The sequence below is a fragment of the Rhinichthys klamathensis genome, unplaced genomic scaffold, assembly GCF_029890125.1.
Source record: "Rhinichthys klamathensis goyatoka isolate OS25496 unplaced genomic scaffold, OSU_Roscu_1.1 h1tg000182l_1, whole genome shotgun sequence".
NCBI lineage: Eukaryota > Metazoa > Chordata > Actinopteri > Cypriniformes > Leuciscidae > Rhinichthys > Rhinichthys klamathensis.
The window spans coordinates 100200-118831 of record NW_026606710.1 but is presented as its reverse complement, the minus strand read 5'-3'; the positions used below and the strand labels follow the sequence as shown (position 1 = coordinate 118831).

Below are 18632 nucleotides of genomic sequence, written 5' to 3'. Positions count from 1 at the left end.
ACTTTCTGTACAAATACAGTATGACACTCTGTGCATACATACAAATCCAAACAACAATGCATATTCTAACAAATGTAGCTAGACAGGTAAAGTGCCTCTCGTTTGCAAATACCAAACAAAATCAAAACATGTCTAATAAAACTTATTTACAAGGAGTAAAGATCTGATATCATAATTGCATAAACACGGAAACCGTCTTAAGAACAAGTCTGACCAACTAGCAATCAGTGAGGAGTGAACAGTCTTGTTTTTCGGTTCTTGTTAGACTACTGTAAGCAATCGGCCACATGTAGATAAAGTGATCTCATCTATGATTTCCTTTTAAGGATCCAAGAGAGTTTGGAAGGATGATGAAGCGAGTGACACAAAAGTTGTTTTTTGGGGCTTTTGTGATTTGCATTATGGGATTCTACTGTTTTATTGGTCCAGCCTCCCTGGATACACACAGGTAAGCACACTTTGTTGTTTCTTTTTACATTTAGCATATATTTTATGTTAAAACAGTTGTTTATGTGATGTAAAAAACCAAGCAAATAAAAATCATAAGAACTTTTGCAAGTTTAATGTAAAAATAACAACCTTAGCAATGCCGAAAACCAAAGTGACACTTTCCTGAGAGAATAAAATAAAATAAAAACTTGGAATAACAAAATGCATAAGTCTACACACCCCTAAACTAATATAAGCTGAAGCACCCTTTGATTTTGAGTCTTATCAGCAGTTCTGATTTGTTTGATTTTATTTACATCACAAAAACCAGCTGTTTTAGCAGGGGTGTGTGACTAGACTTTTTTATCCACTGTAAGGCATGAGTCAGCAAGAAATCAGATTATGAAATCAGCAAACTGAGAGATCACAGATTGAGCGATAAGAAGCGAATTTAGCGATTGGATCACCCATATTATTATGGTGGTTGTCATAGTATTTTAAGGTAAAAACCTGATTTTGATAGTTCAAGATTGGTATTAACATATTTCATGTGGTTAAAAGTTGTAAAATATATAGTCCTGTAATACTGGAAACATCACGGTATTTTACATTTCTGGCAACCACAGCTTGTTTATAGTTAATTTAGCAGGATTTTTTTTTACATTTTATTTATGCCATACACTGTAAAAAAATAAAATAATTTACGGTAAAAAAACGGCAGCTCTGGTTGCCAGACATTTACTGTAAAAATACAGTATAGCAACATTTGAGGTTTTACAGATTTAACTTAACTGATACAACATTTATTTACCAACGTACTGAAGTACTAATATCTGTTCTGTGCATTTGCAATACAATGACAACCACCAAAAACACATGGTGAATCAAAGCTCAATACACGCAGCTCTTGCACAAGTCAATGCTAATATATAAAAGACACAGTGTCATTCACACAAACACTAAACACCATCATGGTAACACACAACACTAAAGTTATGCGATAAACATTCATTTAACAACATGTAATATAAAAACCTAATGTACACTGATTAGAACAAACTATAGGGCATAGTTAGAAATACAGAGAAAATACATCACATTTTCGAAGTGCCACACAGGGAATTCTGGGAATGTCAATTTACGGGTTTCACTGTAAATTATACAATGACGTGTTCTTTTTCACTTCTGTCAATTTAACTGTATTTGACTTTTTTAAGTAATAATGTAAAAACAGTAAACAGTAACAGTTTACAGTAAAAACTGTAATTTAAAGTTAGATTACAGTTATTAACCATATATCATAGGGAAACTTACTGTTAACCAATAAACAGGATTTACCGTAGCATTTTTACAGTTATTCACCGTTAAAATCAGCATTTTTTATCGTGTATTCCGTCTCAATGTCCGGCACGGGTAAATAATGATAATGCGGATTACAAGGTGAGGGTCACGAACTGCTCCGAGACACGAAGGTTGAGGATCCAAATGCAGTTTTATTGAAAGGGTAATCCACAATTGTAGTCGAAAACACCAGATAATCAGTCCAAACAATAACAAACACAACAAGGCAGGGAACACGGGCGAAAGAGTAATCCACGAAACAGGCAAGAAATAAAAAAAACCAAGAGACATAAAACCAAGGAGAATGCTTGGAATTGCAGTGTGACACTAAACAAGACTTTGCAGATAATGAATGAGAAAACCAGGCTTATATGGGGTGAGCTAAACTAGGAAATGAGACACAGGTGAATAGACAGTAAAAGAAATGGACACAGCGACCCCATAGACTTCAACGGAGAAAGTGAAGTCAATTAGAAGCATCTCTTCCTGATGGCGGAGCGACTGGGCAGACTCACACTGAGCTGGACGACGGAGATGTGGCGTGAGCCTGTCTGACAGACGTCTTCTAGTCGCTGTGCCGAGAGGAATCTGAATCATTCCCTTCCGGATCTCACAGAGCCGGAGAGCGAGAGTAGAGCTGTCCATGAGCAGCAGGAGCAACTTTATGACTCTCTATGGGCTTCTCCCTCCACTTTATGCCTCCGTCCCCCCGATTGACATGAGCTTCTCCTCCTGTCTATACGGTAATTTCTCTACTGTGCGACAGAGAGTCGCGTGTTATGACGCAATCGTTAGCCTATTTTTACAAAAACTGCTTCTACAGGGCCATAACGTAAGATACAAGGTAATGGAGACTTTTATACATTGTCGTGTTTCTTAAGAAATAAACAATGGACAAATGGAGTCTTTAAACGCCTCAGATGTAAAGTTATTCGCTGTCAAAGTGACGCCAAAATGAATGGGAGTCAATGGAGTGCAAACAGCAGGAGAAGGCTTGCCAGCCGATGGCGGCCCCCGGGGAGACTTCAGTTTCGGCTGATGGATTACACCCTTGGGTGAATGTGATAATGGATGAAGAGTCCGGGCAGTGAGTTATGGGAGATGTAGTTTGTGAGGGAATAACAATAGTCTGATGTGGAGTGCCCTCTGGCAGGGGCGTGTCTAGAGGGGGGGCACGGGGGGGCACCGGCCCCCCCTGGAATATGATTGGCCCCCCCTGGTGCCCCCCCAATCTCATTGGGTTAGATTTACTGTCAACCTGAAAATGCCCACCGCCATTGGACCAGAGCGCTGTCAATCATTGCCTGATTTGAGACTCGCGCGAAGCGCGTTGAGGGGAAGCACAGATGCACGTTTTTAAAACAGGAGGAAAGAGACACCACGACGACACGTCAGTGTTTAACGGTATGTACACACTCAATTATATATTCTGAAATATCGCATCGTATGTTAGTATTTAGTCTGATACTTTCGTGTGTGACTGACCAAGCTATGTATTAAGTTAAATATTTTGAAATATCGCATCGTATGTTAGTAGTCTGATACTTTCATGTGTGTGACTGGCCAAGCTATTGCATGTAGGTTAGCTAGTAGATTAGCTAACGTAACTGTGGCAAACTACTGAATAGAATTGACTTTGTCAGTGTTATTCAGCAGCAATGCACACATTTGAACATTTTTCAAAATATTTTCTTTTGTGTTCAGCAAAAGAAAAACTCAAACAGGTTTGAAATAACTTTAGGATGAGTAAATGATGAATTTTTTTTTTAAAGTGAACTATTCCTTAAATGTTTTTTTGTTTATTTTAAGGCAGAATTTAGTGTAAAAAAAAAAAGTTAAGAATGAAAAGAGGACAGAGTCAGACACAGCTACAGGACATCCAAGGTTTCTTTAAGAAGAAACCATGTCAGGGACAGTCAGATGCAGTGCAGTCCAGTGCAGGTCAGAGCCAGGATTCCACCAGGCAGGGCCAACAAATTAGCCAGCCTGAGAGGACCAGTGAGGGCTACGTCAGCAGCCACCTATCTGCAGCAACAGGTGAAAGTTAGAACATGAACATTTTATGCATTTTCTTATTTTTTGCACCTTTGCAGCCAGTTCACATGATACCACTTCATAGATAAATATTTAACATGGTATTTGATTTATGTTTTAGATCTACATGGTGATGAAAGCTCCCAAACCTCTGAGGGAGAAGAAGACCAGTCCTTTATCAGGCTTCGCACCAGAAGTGGTTCATATTCCAGAGGTGATAGTGACAGAGAGCACCAACCAGTCCTATCTGGATCAGAATTTGCTGTTCCTCTTGGACCTCAAGGTATATTGACAAATGTCATCTTCCAGTGTTTTTGGCCATTTTACTAGTATGAACATTGTTGATGTTGAAATGACAGGGACTAATCTTTGCTCAATTAATATGTCTATTTATTTAGATATTTCACAATCCAGAGCGGTTGGTCCTGTGCAGCCTAACTTAGCGATGTTTCCTAGAGCACCGCAAGGAAAAAAAAGTAGGGCATTTAATTCTACATGGTATAAAGAATATCCATGGATAGAATATTCACAAAGTCAGAACTCGGCCCATTGTTTTGTATGCAGACATTTTTCACTCCCTTCTGTCCCTCAATCTGCCTTCACTTCAAGCTCTGGTTTTGCAAACTGGAAAAAAGCATTTTATAAGGACGGTGGTTTTGCAATGCATTCCAAATCAGAGCACCATGTAAATGCAATGTTGGCATGGTCTGACTACAAAAGGGGAGCTGAGAGCAACACATCTTTGTTGAAATCAATTAATAAAGACTACCAAAAAAGAGTAAAAGAGAATCGGGACTATATAAAAACTGTGGCAGATGTTCTCCTGCTTACTGCTACACAAAATATTCCCCAAAGAGGCCATCGTGAGTCAGAGGAGTCTGAGAATAGGGGGAACTTTCTGGCCATATTGGAGCAAATAGCAAAACGTGACCCAATAGTGAAGAAAAAACTGTCCAGCGGAAATGCTAAGTACACAAGTAATACCACACAAAAAGAAATCCTGGAGTGTTTGGCTGAGATGGTTCGACAAAATATCATCCAAGAAGTCAAAGAAAATGAGGCATTCAGTGTTCTAGTTAATGAAACTAAGGACATGAAAAAAAAAGAACAAATTTCTCTGGTCCTGAGATATTATTATAAGGGTGCAGTACATGAGAGTTTTTTACATTTTCAAAAAGCTGATAGCTTAAATGCTGAAGGGTTGACAGAGAAGATCATCAATTGTCTAGAGAGATATGGATTGGATTACAGAAGCAATCTTGTAGGCCAGGGATATGATGGAGCATCTGTAATGAGTGGAAAACATACAGGTGTTTCTGCACGCATAAAGGCAGTGGCAAAACATGCGTTCTATGTGCATTGCAATGCACATTGCCTGAACTTAGTTTTAGTTGATACTGTCAAGTCAGTACCTGAGGCATCATGTTTCTTTTCTTTACTAGAAAAACTATATGTCTTCATGTCAGGCTCATACATTCACCACAAATGGCTTGAAATTCAGAAAGAAATGTATGGAGGTCAGCCTAGAGAGCTTCAGAAGCTTAGCGACACAAGATGGGCATGCAGGTACTTTGCCTGCCGTAATATGATGAACCGGTTACCTGCAGTGCTGTGTGTCCTTGAAGATATTGCTGAAGAGAGAAGTGGGGACCGGTCTGTGGAGGCACGGGGTCTTCTTGCCCAAATTGACTTGCCTTTCATTGGGCTTCTAACGACATTCTGCAAAGTGCTGGGTGACACCAAGCTTCTATCTGATATGCTTCAGTCACCGTCACTAGACCTAGCGAGAGCTGTTGAGTTTATTGAAGCACTTCAGGACACATTTAAGAATTACAGAGAAGAATCATTTTGTGATGAGCTATGGAGAGACATCTTAAATACAGCTCAAAAGTGTAATATCAGCATTGAAAATGTGGAAAAAAGGCAACGTAAGACCAGCTCTAGACTAGAAGGATCTGTAGTGACATCCACTGTTGGCGCGCATAGAAGTGACCAAGATGACAAAGATGGTTTTAGAAAGAACATCTTCTATCCAATCCTTGACTCTGTTATTGGGGAATTACAGAAACGTTTCTCCAAGCCCAACTGCAACATAATGAGAGGTGTTCAAGCACTCCATCCTAACAGCAACAGCTTTCTACAAGAGTCACCTCTTTTTTCATTCGCAGAGATCTACGAGTCAGACTTGGATGATCTGAAGCATGAGCTGCACCAAGCCAAAAGGATTTTGGAGAGGAAAAGGAAAGAAGGTATGCAAAGCCTCACCAGCATATTGGAGTTCACAGTGTTTCTGGAACCTTTCAAAGAGGTGTTCCATGAACTTTTTCGGTTATGCAAAATTGCCATCGCAATACCTGTAAGCACTGCTTCTTGTGAACGGAGTTTTTCCACCCTGAAACTGATCAAGAACCACCTACGAACAACCATGTCTGATGAGCGACTGAGTGACCTGGGAGTGCTCAGTGTAGAGTCACGGAGAGCCAAGTCCCTGGATATGGATGAGTTTATTCGATTATTTGGTAGCCAGCACAAAAACCGCAGAATACAGCTGTTCTGAGATGGTGCAGTTAACCCACAGGAAAGGACGCATTTCATGCTGAGAATGTTTACACACACACACACACACACATTTTTGTGTTGAAAATAAAGCATGTTAAATTACTAATTAATGTCTGTGATTTTTTTTTTTTTTTTTTTTTTTAATTGGAACAGAACTGTGTTGTCCAATCCATGCAAAATACAAAAATGTAATACCATCTATATTAGGGCACAGGGCATTGCAAAAGATTTTGGAAATCATGCTTAATATTTTCTAAAGTATTAATTTTCAGTTGAATTTTCTGATTGGCCCCCCCCTGACTGGTTCTTGGTCCCCCCTGTCCCATCCCCATTTATAAAATCCTGGAATCACCCCTGCCCTCTGGTGGCTCTCAAGGGCACTCCAGCTGGTGACCGTCACAGTGATGTATCTTTATTCAGTAACGAATGTGTTTTACTTTTGCTCAGATTTATGCGTCCTTGCTGAATAAAAGTATTAATGTCTGAAAAATCCTGATCGGAGTAGTTATCCTTTGGCTTTAAATAGACCCCATGATTGGTGATGGATGATTGGTATCGGCCACGTGTTGAATCATCAGCAACCAATGTAAACCCTGATGCTCAAAATAATTAATTGGTTTGAGTAGGGTAAACTTAAATTAAACAAATTTGCTCAATCAAATTAACTATTTAGAACTTTCTTTTTCTTTTGCATTCACAAAACTTAATAGTTTTGAGTTTTATGAACTTGGTTCTTTTCATTTAGATAAACTTAATATAAATTAAACTGGGCTGGGATTTCTATTTCCCAGCATGCTTTGCTATGGCACTTGAAAGGGAGAGTAAATACTAAAATTAAATATTCTAAAATGTGTTTTTTTTTTGTTTTGTTGCAAGATTAATGTTAAGTGGGAGATTTAGTCGTGTTTAATGTTGTTAAGATTGTGTTACCATTGAGAAAGTTAGCATTTACTGAATTAGCTAGTTAAAGCTAACCAAGTTTCCACTACTAAAAATTTAAAGTTGAAATTACATGATAATTTTAAATTAAATGTATGAATTAGATTCCTCAAATATTTCAAGTTAAGGGTAAGTTAATGTATGAGTACAAGATAAAAATCTGCTAGTTCTGCTTACTTAGACTTTGAATTTCTAAATGTACTTTTTTTTAATGTAACTGATTACCTAAAATTTTCAGCAGTGGTCTCTTAATTTTTTACCCCAAAGCTTCCATTCAATAAATTACATTTAAAGGACCATTTTCGCTGCTGAAATCAAATCGACATAGTCAACATTTGAAGTGAAAAAGTTCATCAAAATTGTCCTAAGACAAAAACGGGTATTGTACAAAATTCATATAAATTTGATGAAAGGTTTTGATCCAATTCAAATGTTGACTACTGTATAATAATTCAGTGTTTATCCTCAATTTTTCTGTATCTTTTTCAGTGTACTTCTGGCCCAATGTGCACCAAACACTAACAATTCACAAAGCATTAGAGAAGATGTGGCCTGTGCGCCTAAAGTGAACCTGATGTTCATGAAGACCCATAAGACGGCCAGCAGCACTTTAATGAACATTCTCCTCCGCTTTGGAGAAAAGCATCAGCTGAAGTTTGCTCTCCCAGACAGCCGTAATGACTTCTCCTACCCATCCAGCTTCTTTCGAACTCAAGTGAAGAGCTACCAGCCGGGCACGTGCTATAATATCGTGTGCAATCACATGCGATTCAATGCGCCCGAGGTGAAGAAGCTACTCCCGGCGGACGCCATCTTCTTCACCATCATACGAGATCCCGCAGAGCTTTTTGAGTCAACGTTTCACTACTTCAAAGCTTACATACCCCAAACATGGAGAATACCTGGAGAAAACCAATTTAAAGAGTTCCTCGCCCATCCAAACCGCTACTTCAACCCAAAGGGAATCAACGCGTTTTACCTCAAGAACCTACAGTTTTTTGACTTTGGCTTTGAGAACGATTTGGATGCTGGAGATCCAAGAGTTCAACAAGGGATTGAGTACGTCGAAAAGCATTTTCAGTATGTTTTAATATCGGAGCACTTTGAGGAGTCGCTCATTCTGCTAAAAGATGCTCTATGTTGGCAAATGGACGACTTGCTGTTTTTTAGGATTAATGCTCGAAACGCCACGTCTGTAGCTCTCATGAGCACGGAGATGAAGACTCAAGCCCGGCAATGGAGCGGCGCTGACTGGCAGCTTTATCGGCATTTTAACGCCACTTTCTGGGCCCGTGTGGAGGCGTACGGCCGGAGCCGAATGAAGGAGCACGTGAAGGAGCTACGCAGGAGAAACGCAGAGATGGAGGCCATTTGCATTGATGGAGCGCGAGCCGTGGAGGCGAAGGACATCACAGACAGACACATGAAACCCTGGCAGCCCATTGGAAAAGCTTCCATATTAGGATTCAACCTGAGGACCGATATTGACCAGCAGTACCAAGAGCTCTGCCGGAAAATGCTGACACCTGAGATCCAATATTTGACTGATTTAGGAGTCAATCTATGGATCACTAGATTATGGGGCTGGTTTAAGGATAGTATTATTCAGTTTGGGATGAGTTCATGACTTCATATAGTTTATGTAATTTTTAATTCTCACTGTTTCAAATTTAGTAGCTATAAGTGTTAATTTTTTGGTCATTTTTAAATTATGATTATTATTTTTAATATACTAAAAAATGCAAGTAATATAATTAGCCTAATAATAAATAATTACTAGCTTCAACAGTGTCATTAGATTAGCTACTTAATTCCTTTCTAAATCCCGTATTTACCTCGAGCAGTTTAACAATTATACGAGGATAGATGTGAAACTGCTCTTTTAATTCTTTCAAATAAATAATTAAACATTTAAAAAATTATTCTTGAACTGACCAAGTTATTTAAATGGAGAAGGTTACATTAAAAACAGACAATTTAACATTAGACATTACATTTTTATGTTAAAAATCCACAACTGTTAGAATTGAAGTATTTAATGCACCTTTAACCCGCGGGAAAAAAATCAACCCGAGGCAACAATTTAAAAGTAGCGAATTTGAGCCGATTTTAGAACATTGTTTTCATTTGTCACGCGTCACCTAGCAACGAGGCGCGTGGTTGTTTAGACAGGTGTCCTGCACAATCAACGGTTTTCTCCTCATAAAGCTCACTCACAAGTCGAGATCTTTGGTTAATTTTGATTAACTAAATATACCTAAACTGACAAGTGTTATTATTTTAATGCCATTTCATTGAATTGTTATTGCTTTCTAGCACAGTACAGTTTCACGTTATTACTGAAGCACAATTATTATTATTATTTTTTTTTTACTAATCCAACACATGCCTCATTGTATATAAGGCTCAACTAAGGAGTATTAAGGATTTACATTTAAATTAATTTTGTATATGATTCCACCGAGACTTAAAAAGTGTACTGTTTTAATAAACCAATGCAAAACAATAAGCTGTCGTCTCCTTCTTGGAACTTAGAGATTTTATTGACCTTTTTTATGGGTCCATAAGATTTTTTTTAAATCCATCTTATAATATTGTTTTAATCGGCTATTGATTGTTTCACAATTTTAATAAAGAGGTTTATTAAAAAATTCAAGTTAACTGTCTGTTTCAAAACAACGAGTGACGCTCAACGGACTTTTCAGGCGTTGGCCAATCGAACTCAAGCACATGTTCATTGCTGGTCTTTCATTGGACAGCATCGCGTCCTCCAAATGGGCGGGGCTTATCGGCTCGTACAATTTCCTTCTTATTTTGTTTAAATAATAATGCTCCTATTTTAACGGTTCACTGTTTATTTGAATTTAATAATCGATTCGCTAGTAATGTTAAACAATATCATTATTTCGATCTAAATTATGGATTGATAATTCACTGCTGCTGAAGAGACGGCGTGGTATCTGTTACTTTTCACCGCGATGGTCATAATGGATCAAGCACATCCGTGCCTGATAAAGATTTTTACATCGTATTTTATTGAACTTTCACGAGCGTATTTAATTTTTCTTCCGAGGCGTATATCAAATAAACATGTAGATTTAAAAGATTATCCTCCCTAGAGATCAAAAGCCCTCAACAATACAAAAAACTCATAAAGGTTTGAATGCGTCTCAATGAAAGATTCGGCATTCTGGGCCACCAAGCGCCCACACACCAACTATGGCAAGCCGTTTTAACATTTATTAATTCCCAGGATATGCATTCTTGATATAAAAAATTCAATTGTCACTAGTTAAAATTTTTAATTCTTGATATCACTAGGCTGCCATTCAAATCCCGTTGTTGAGATCAAGAATTGATTTCTTCCTAGTTGAAATTCCAATTTCACATATCAGAAAAATGATACTGCTTACTGTGCGTTCACACCGCCGCCGGCGAGAGCATCAAAGTGGCCGGAAGTCATTCATTTTCAATGAGAGCGAGGGCGGCGCGGCGCGTCTTGGACGGTGAGAGCGGCGAGGAGCGGCGAGGAGAAGTTGAAATCAGCTCAACTTTATGGTAATGATCTATGACGCGGTTCGGCGGCAACCAATCGGAATGCAGAAGTGCTCCGTTTGAGAGGATTCCAGAGAACGCAGTCAAGTAACTTTGGTTCCGACCACATTAGTTCCCAAGCAAAATAGAGGAGAGGTTGATCATTTGAATTTGATAAGAAGGCGCGCAACACTATTTATAGGCAAGATTTTCGTGCAAGAACGCTTGTTTTTCAGCGGGAATGCAAATTAGAATAGCACTTAACCATGAACACAAAAGCCACACCACACAAATGGCTTTTAATTGGTTTATTTCGTTAGCAAACATGTCACTATAATTGTTAAGTTCTTTCCATCGATCAATTTTCTGCAAAAATAACGATCGACATGCTTGTTTGCTTTACGGCCCCTTTAAATAAAGTTTTAAAAAAGACCAAACATTCGATCTACGTCAGAGCATCAGAGCGTCCACGAATCTTTCCACGGCGTCGCTGGAAGGGCGGCGAGAGCGAATTTGGCCGCTCTCGCCGGCGGCGGTGTGAACGTACAGTTACGCTCTGTTTACGCTTGTGTTGTGAAACCGGCCTGAGACCTGCAAGTAGCCTATAGCAGTGAGCTGTAGATACTTTTTAATTGATACTTTTTGACGTGATCGACCCAAGTTCGAATCCACCTTTTGCCAAACTTGTTCTTCTCCCTTTTCCCATTGCATATCAGATTGGAAAGGCATTTATTTTCAATAAATATGAAGAAAATATGTGAAAAGTGGAATTAAAGTGCCTAACGGTTATTTAATAATAAAGTGTTAGTGTTTATTGGGTAGGGTTAGGTGTAGAGAGGACTTTATTGTCCCAATAATACGGCATTTATTTAATAAATATAATAATATACACTCATTATGTTATTATTGCATACTGAGGTGCAAATAGTAATACTGAGGTGCAAATGCCTACTATTAACACTTATTGCAAAAAAAATACTGCTATTTTTACATAGTGGAAATAGAATCTATTGCTATTTTCACTTAGTGTAAATAGCATCTATCGCTAAGAAAATATGCTATTTTCACTTGGTGTAAATGGCATCTATTAACCACTGACATAATTTAATATTTAATATTTTTTAATATTATTAGGTTGTGGTATTTTTATAGCATGTTAAAATTATCCTTTTTTGAGGGTGAGCAAAAATACGTTGTTTTGTGTGTGTCCCTTTAAAGGGTCATGAAACCCCAAACCAAATTTTCTGAGATTTTTACAGAGGTATATGTGTTGAACACCATTGAAGACAATGTTAGCATCAGTTAGATTTAATAGCAGGGTTAAAATGGTTAAATTTGAGTTTTTTTTCGCTTTTTTTGTCTTCCGGGTTTAAAATCTTCATTGTGTCCACGTCACAGGCTGTGACGTGGCAGTGCACTGTGAGTGCGTTGATGACTCATCGGTGTCTCATAATTATTAATGAGACTGAGTTTTCATATCCTATGAGAAGACACTGTCTCTTAATTATTCATGACACCACGTGGATCTTTCCAGTGTGACAGACATGTCAAACTGTGATATCGCGTAGTAGATGAGAGAGGCAATCATGGGACGCACGCAAGAGTTTGTTTTCGTGGTGCAAAAGTCCAATTGGGTTAAATATGTTTCCCCGCGATGGCTAGACTCTGGCTCCGGGCGGTTGGTTTTCCATCAACCACGGACACATCTAAACGTGTGTGCCGCAAACATTTTTCTCGAGAGAGCTTCGAGAATTGGAGAATGGTGGACTTCGCCTTGTTGACAACCAATGCAGGTTGCGTCTTGCGAGTGATGCGTTACCAAGTCCCGAGGACTTTTCTATCCCTTCAGAGGTGTGTGTGTCTAAAATGAGACGTCATCCACCTCCACAGAGGCATCTTTATTATGGGGGTTCAGGGGGCGCGTAGATCTAGCTATGCACGTAATGTTTTTTTTTAAGCGGAAAATTAATAATTTTCAAATATATGTATTTATAGTGTCTATATAAACAACTATATATTTTATAATAACATTATAATTATAATATGTTCTCAATAGAATTATGATTACTGTAGGCTAATATAGCAGGGCATTTAGTTACTTTTGAAAGGACAATAATAAAGTGTCGTATTTCATAAGACTTTAACTTTGCCAGCTATAAAAAAAATCTAGCATTTCCTCACGTTTTACCACTGCTTTTAGTGACAGTCGATATGCATGGGATACTGGCGATGACAGTGATGGCCATACCACACCCCTTCTCACAGCCATCCACGCCCATTTAAGTTGCATTTTTCAAAAAGATTGTGAGCTAGACTTGAGCTGAAAGAGGGGGGTTTCATGACCCTTTAAATGCAAATGAGCTGCTGCTCCCGGCACAGAGAGCGGAGCTTTAAGAGCGTGTGTGTGTGTGTGTGTGTGTGTGTGTGTTCTCAACATGGACTCACCCCCTTTCTTGCGTTCCCGGGGGCGGGGTTTATGTAAATTTTAGGGTTAGTGATGTCACTAACCCGGGAGGAAGCTTGTGTAGACCCCTACCAGCCGTTTGTTGTAGTCATTAAAAAACAATTTCTTTAAAAGTAAATATCTTCCTTTTGCTTTGAACTCTGAGCGTTGTAATTTTGCTGTTTTTGCTCAAACAGAAACATTAAACACTAACTAAAGTTAAAAAAGTTAAATCATAATCAATCCCCCTTTAATTTGTATTATATACTACTAAAGTTCGTTGGTTAATTAAAAAAAAGAAAGAATTCATTTCCTGGGAATGAATAAAAGTCAAATTGGCTTGCCATACATACACCAAGATCCTTTGTGTCTCATCAGACAACTTTAACCGACCAATCAATGGCGCCGCACGCACGCGCAGGGGGCGGAGCCTCCCAGACCCCGCCCATCGCCGGGTAATCAACGGTCCGTCTGAACCGAACTGCAGTGCAGAGCCGGGATGGGGGGCTTGGCCCCGGTCCAGCACGGTCAAAATTAGCTCTCTTTTGAATTACATGCAGTCAGCCATTGGAAGCGGCTGAGTTCCAGTCCTGCAGCCTTGTATGGGGTGTCAGAGCCCCGCAAGGCTGCTGCTCGGGTCTGCCTTCATCCACAGACGTCTTTTCCAGCAGTAACTTTACAGTGAAAGGACAAGAACAAAGGCTTTATCTGTAAGTAAACCTTCACACATTCGCCAAAAGTTCAAAAACGAAGAATAATCGGGACTTCTTTAATGCTAGTTAGTTATTCTTCTAGTACTGAATATAATGTATGAAATTGTGTTTATCTTAGTCCAAAACATGCCTAGACTGTATCCAGCTCACAAAAAGCAGGACAGATGGGAATAAAATCGAACAAACGGGAATAACGAAAGTGCCGCTGATATCGCATCGCCTCCTTTGTTCTGTCTGCCGTTGGTTGAACAGGAAAGTCTAAACTTGATTTACTAGATTAATAAACGACAGTCAAAGACCAGCAGCAGCACAATAACTGAATGTACTAATGTTATTTGTACCCAGACACGGACTGACTGTATTCCCCCAGTCTGCCACCTACACACAAGAACTCAGCTTTAAAGCATTAAGGGTTATTGATGCTGATTATAAGAAACGTTTAAATGTTGCACTGTTGTGTGGGTTTAAACCTGTTTTCAGTATCATCAGCACTTCCAAGGGAAAAACCCCACAGCATTGCAGCTTCTCGATGCCAAACTCGTTTCTCAGTTCATGTTAGGACAAGGGTGTCTTATTTTCCACCATTTTCACCTCATTCAGCAGAGCTATACCAGAATGCCTTGTGCTCAAAGCAGGAATACCACATATCCGTGACTGTCTAGGGAGCTCCAAAGCTGTTGCATGCACGGCACAGTCCTAAATTTAGACTCAAAGATGAAGTCATGCATACGGGCATCGTCGGTAGACGTGTCTCCTTTGCTGTTATGCTTATTCCAGCATCATCCAAATCACCATGGTCTGTTTTCAAATTGCTTGTACAGACATCAAGGGCATTTGATTGCAGTGCCATTTCAGTCATTTGATCCCAAACCCCCTTTTTTTGCATTGCATGGGATTGAAATGCATGCAATTTTAGTTTTTTTGTACAATTATGCAATTGCTTATTATTGCATAGTGAATATATATGATTAAAAGCCCAGTGTAGACTAGGGTATCGTTGGCGTGAGCTGGAACCGTGTCAGCAGGGGCGTTTTTCCACAATCAGTCTGTTCTGCAGCAGGCAGATGGGTTCATTGGGTTCATGCGCGCTCAGTATGGCGGGCTGAGGCGGGGGAAAATGTGACCTCGTTTGACTGGATTTGGAAACGCTCCAAGCTGCAGTCAGGGAAGTGGAATGGGAAGCCAGTCTCTGGCCCCACGATTGCAACCGTTTGCATTTGCTTAAGAAAATAAATGCATATTCTTTGCATTGTTTGTTGCATTTGTCGTAATGTTCAAAATGCTTCTGTGGTGCATGTTACCAGCTCACACCGAGTAACGTTATCTCAAATAGATATTGTCGTCGTCTGAAGTCTGTCTGACTCAGCAGGAATGTGGGAGGATGAATGTTTCTTCAGAGCAGAGATTATGACCTTAAATTTACGAGACATTATGCATCATGCATCTGATATTTTGGTAATCGAGCGCAGCAGTTGGATTATAAGTAAAAATAGCATAGGTCATTTTATTTTCAATGATAACAATTTGCATTGCAAACCTTTAAAGACAGACCTACTGGGAACTAGGGTGTTAATCGATGGTATATGCTTTTGTTGAAGAAAAACAGCCTGCATTATTTCTTGAATAACTAATTTTTATTTAAATAATCGTGTTTAACTGTGGGATTCTTGGTGGAAAACGAAATTCTTCAAAGAAATGTCTACACATTAGAGGTATATATACAATTAAATGTATTTTTAAACTGGCAAAATATAAATTTATATATATATATATATATATATATATATATATATATATATATATATATATATATAATATTAAATTTTGCCCGTTTAAAAAATAATAATTTGATTGTCATTTGGATTGCTTCATAGGATTGTAGTTAAAGCCATTAACTAGACAGTCTTGTCTTTTTGTCCAATTTTCTAATTTTCAAATCAATGTTTATGATTAACCTCATTGCTGGTTCACATGATGTAATGTGCTGATTAATTAGTCTAATTAATCACAAATAAATTGCACATCAAATTTGGTTGAGAAATGAATCCTTTTAAAGATCATTTAAAGTTATTATTGTGCTAAATGAGAAAAGTATCAAATAAACATTATTAAAAAGTAGCTTTAGAAAGATATTTTAGAAATAAATATTTGATGATTAAACCTAGAATTTATTTCACAAACTTATAAGCTACAACGGCCATAACTTTTTTTCTGAAGCTGCAGCTGAATTGGTATTTAGATACATACATACATACATACATACATACACATATATATATATATATATATATATATATATATATAAAGAATTTTTTATTTTTTTATTTTTATGAAACGATACTCTAAATAAGAAACTAAAACTGCCAGTAGGGGGCCGTAAATGAGTAAGTCATTGAATCATTCATTGATTAGTTTTAAAAGGCTGATTCATTCAGGAATTACATAAATGGCTCTCTTTATGAATGAGTCACTGAAGGTTCACCCGATTGATTTGCTGATTCATTCAGAAACAAAGCACTGCTGTGTGTTGCTCTGAGACACATAACACTTCTGTTCTGGCTTTATAAATAATATTTTTATTGGCATAATTGAGCAAAAACACAATAATGTGCCTAAAATATAACAATATTAACTTCTTAATAATTGAACTCTTGTATAAAATCTATCACATTTGCACTTGTGCTACTCAAGACAAAAACAGCATTAGTGTGATATTGCGCTCGCTACTCATGTGATATCAAATAATATAAATGAGACAAACTCATACAGGCATTATTGCCTTAAAATCTTGAATTAATTAAATTAACATGTTAAATCGACAGCCATAATAAATAAATATAAATATATATATATATATATACATACACAGTCAACATTTGTAGTGGACCAAAACCTTTCATCAAAGTTAAACATGGATTTTGAACAATAACCGTTCTTGTCTTTGGAAAACTTTGATGAACTTTTTTGATCCACTTCAAATGTTGACTCAATTTTTTTGTGTCCATATGGTTGAATTAAATTTAAAAGGGTTAAAATTTCTAAATAAAATGGCAAATTACTTGCATACATGCTCTTTTTTGAGGACCAAGTCTAAAATTTCTGGTTTTAATTAATTTTGAGAGAATATTTGGGGGATGATTGCAAAAATGTCTATGTGGTGTAACCGTCAAAACTTTGTACCAAATAATTTATCTCGTTTAAAAAAGGTGAAATTCTCAATTAAACACCATATCAGCTAGTTTGGCATAATCTTACATTAGACCTATTTATCAGTAAATAAAAGTAAATTCCTAAATTCCTTATTCCTAAGTATATGTCAAATGGTATGACCCCGGGAATACATTGATAATTCATCATTATTATAAAAATGATTATTAACTTTAAAAATTACATTTTAAATATTACCACCAAGGCCACATGATTACATGATAATGCCTGTCAAATTTGATTTTAAACTGAAAAGTCAAATGGTGTAACCGGTTACACCTATTGACTCCTATTACAAGCCTTTCTGTTAGGGGCCAATTAAGTCAAATATCACTAGTTTATGATGTACACGTACACACACACACAAATTAATTGCTCTCTCTCCTCCAGGTTCCTTCTTCAAAATGACACCAACAGAAGCAATGGGGGATCCCATTAGGTAGGTTGAGTCCCCCAGTGATCAGTGTTTTAATGACATCACAGTGTCCCGAGCGGTGATTTCCATCTATTGTTGGTTCTCTTCCTCAGAGCGAACGGCCTTGTTCCCGAGCCTGGCGGTGTGGAGAGGAACCGCCACGAAAGATCGACATTCCTGTCTGATGTAGGATAGAGAACATGGCCCTCCGGGGGAGAGATTGTATCCTCATGTATATTATTTTTTATTTCCTAAATCATGTATATCCTTATTTTCTATGGTTATGGCGTGCGATACAGATGAATTATGACGCTGGGGCTTTTCCCCCATCTATGTGATTAATAAAATTTTAGAAAAACCTGGGACTCTAAGCCTTGATGATATGCTCTTCGGAAGGGGGCGGCAGTAAAGACACACAGCACCTCAAGACAGACTGGAGCTTCACTGAAGACCCACACGTGTGTGTTTGTTCCCGGGGGTCCGGGACCCTGGCGGCAGCAGCAGCATGTCTTCCACTTGTCCACTTCTACTTTGCACGGCTGGAGTCTTTCATATCTCTGTGAATTCCCTGTGAACAAAAAACCCACCAAGAAATGTTAAGTGTTCTGTAATGACATGCTACAATGCTGCAATGTGACGAACACTAGCGCTCGACCAATATGTGTTCAAGGCCGATACCAATGTCAGGGTTCCCATAGAAATATCAGTGAATTCGAATCGTTGGAAAAGAATATAATTACAAAAAAAAGTTGTTTTGGTTATTTAATTTAATGTTATTTAACTTAATGCAACATTTTTACTTAAATTCTGTGGGAACCCTGCAGTATCTATAATAAAATTGAATAATAGCAAATGAGACAATTGCCAAATGTATATTTGTGGTTGCATTTTTATTGATTTATAATTCTCTTAAAAGTATTTGAAGTCAAAACTAGCACTTCTGTGAACCATTTTGACACTATCGCCAAAAATAAAAGTCTATCACTGCTCACAGAGGCACTGTGATGTCCCTCCTCAC

At 38.1% G+C, this 18632-nt stretch overlaps 1 protein-coding gene and 1 long non-coding RNA gene across 2 annotated transcripts; both read left to right on the top strand.

The window, feature by feature from the left end:
* Window positions 1–296: 296 nt before the first annotated feature.
* gal3st1b (galactose-3-O-sulfotransferase 1b) lies at window positions 297–8997 on the top strand. The gene is made up of 2 exons (XM_056261414.1): window positions 297–448; window positions 7792–8997. The coding sequence occupies exons 1-2, from the start codon at window positions 348–350 to the stop codon at window positions 8927–8929; spliced, it is 1239 nt and encodes a 412-aa protein (XP_056117389.1). The 5' UTR covers window positions 297–347; the 3' UTR covers window positions 8930–8997.
* A 4719-nt stretch (window positions 8998–13716) lies between these two features.
* LOC130094887 (uncharacterized) lies at window positions 13717–18009 on the top strand. Its single transcript, XR_008808014.1, has 4 exons — window positions 13717–13989; window positions 17590–17638; window positions 17728–17846; window positions 17968–18009. It is a non-coding gene; the product is annotated as an uncharacterized LOC130094887 (long non-coding RNA).
* Window positions 18010–18632: the final 623 nt, after the last annotated feature.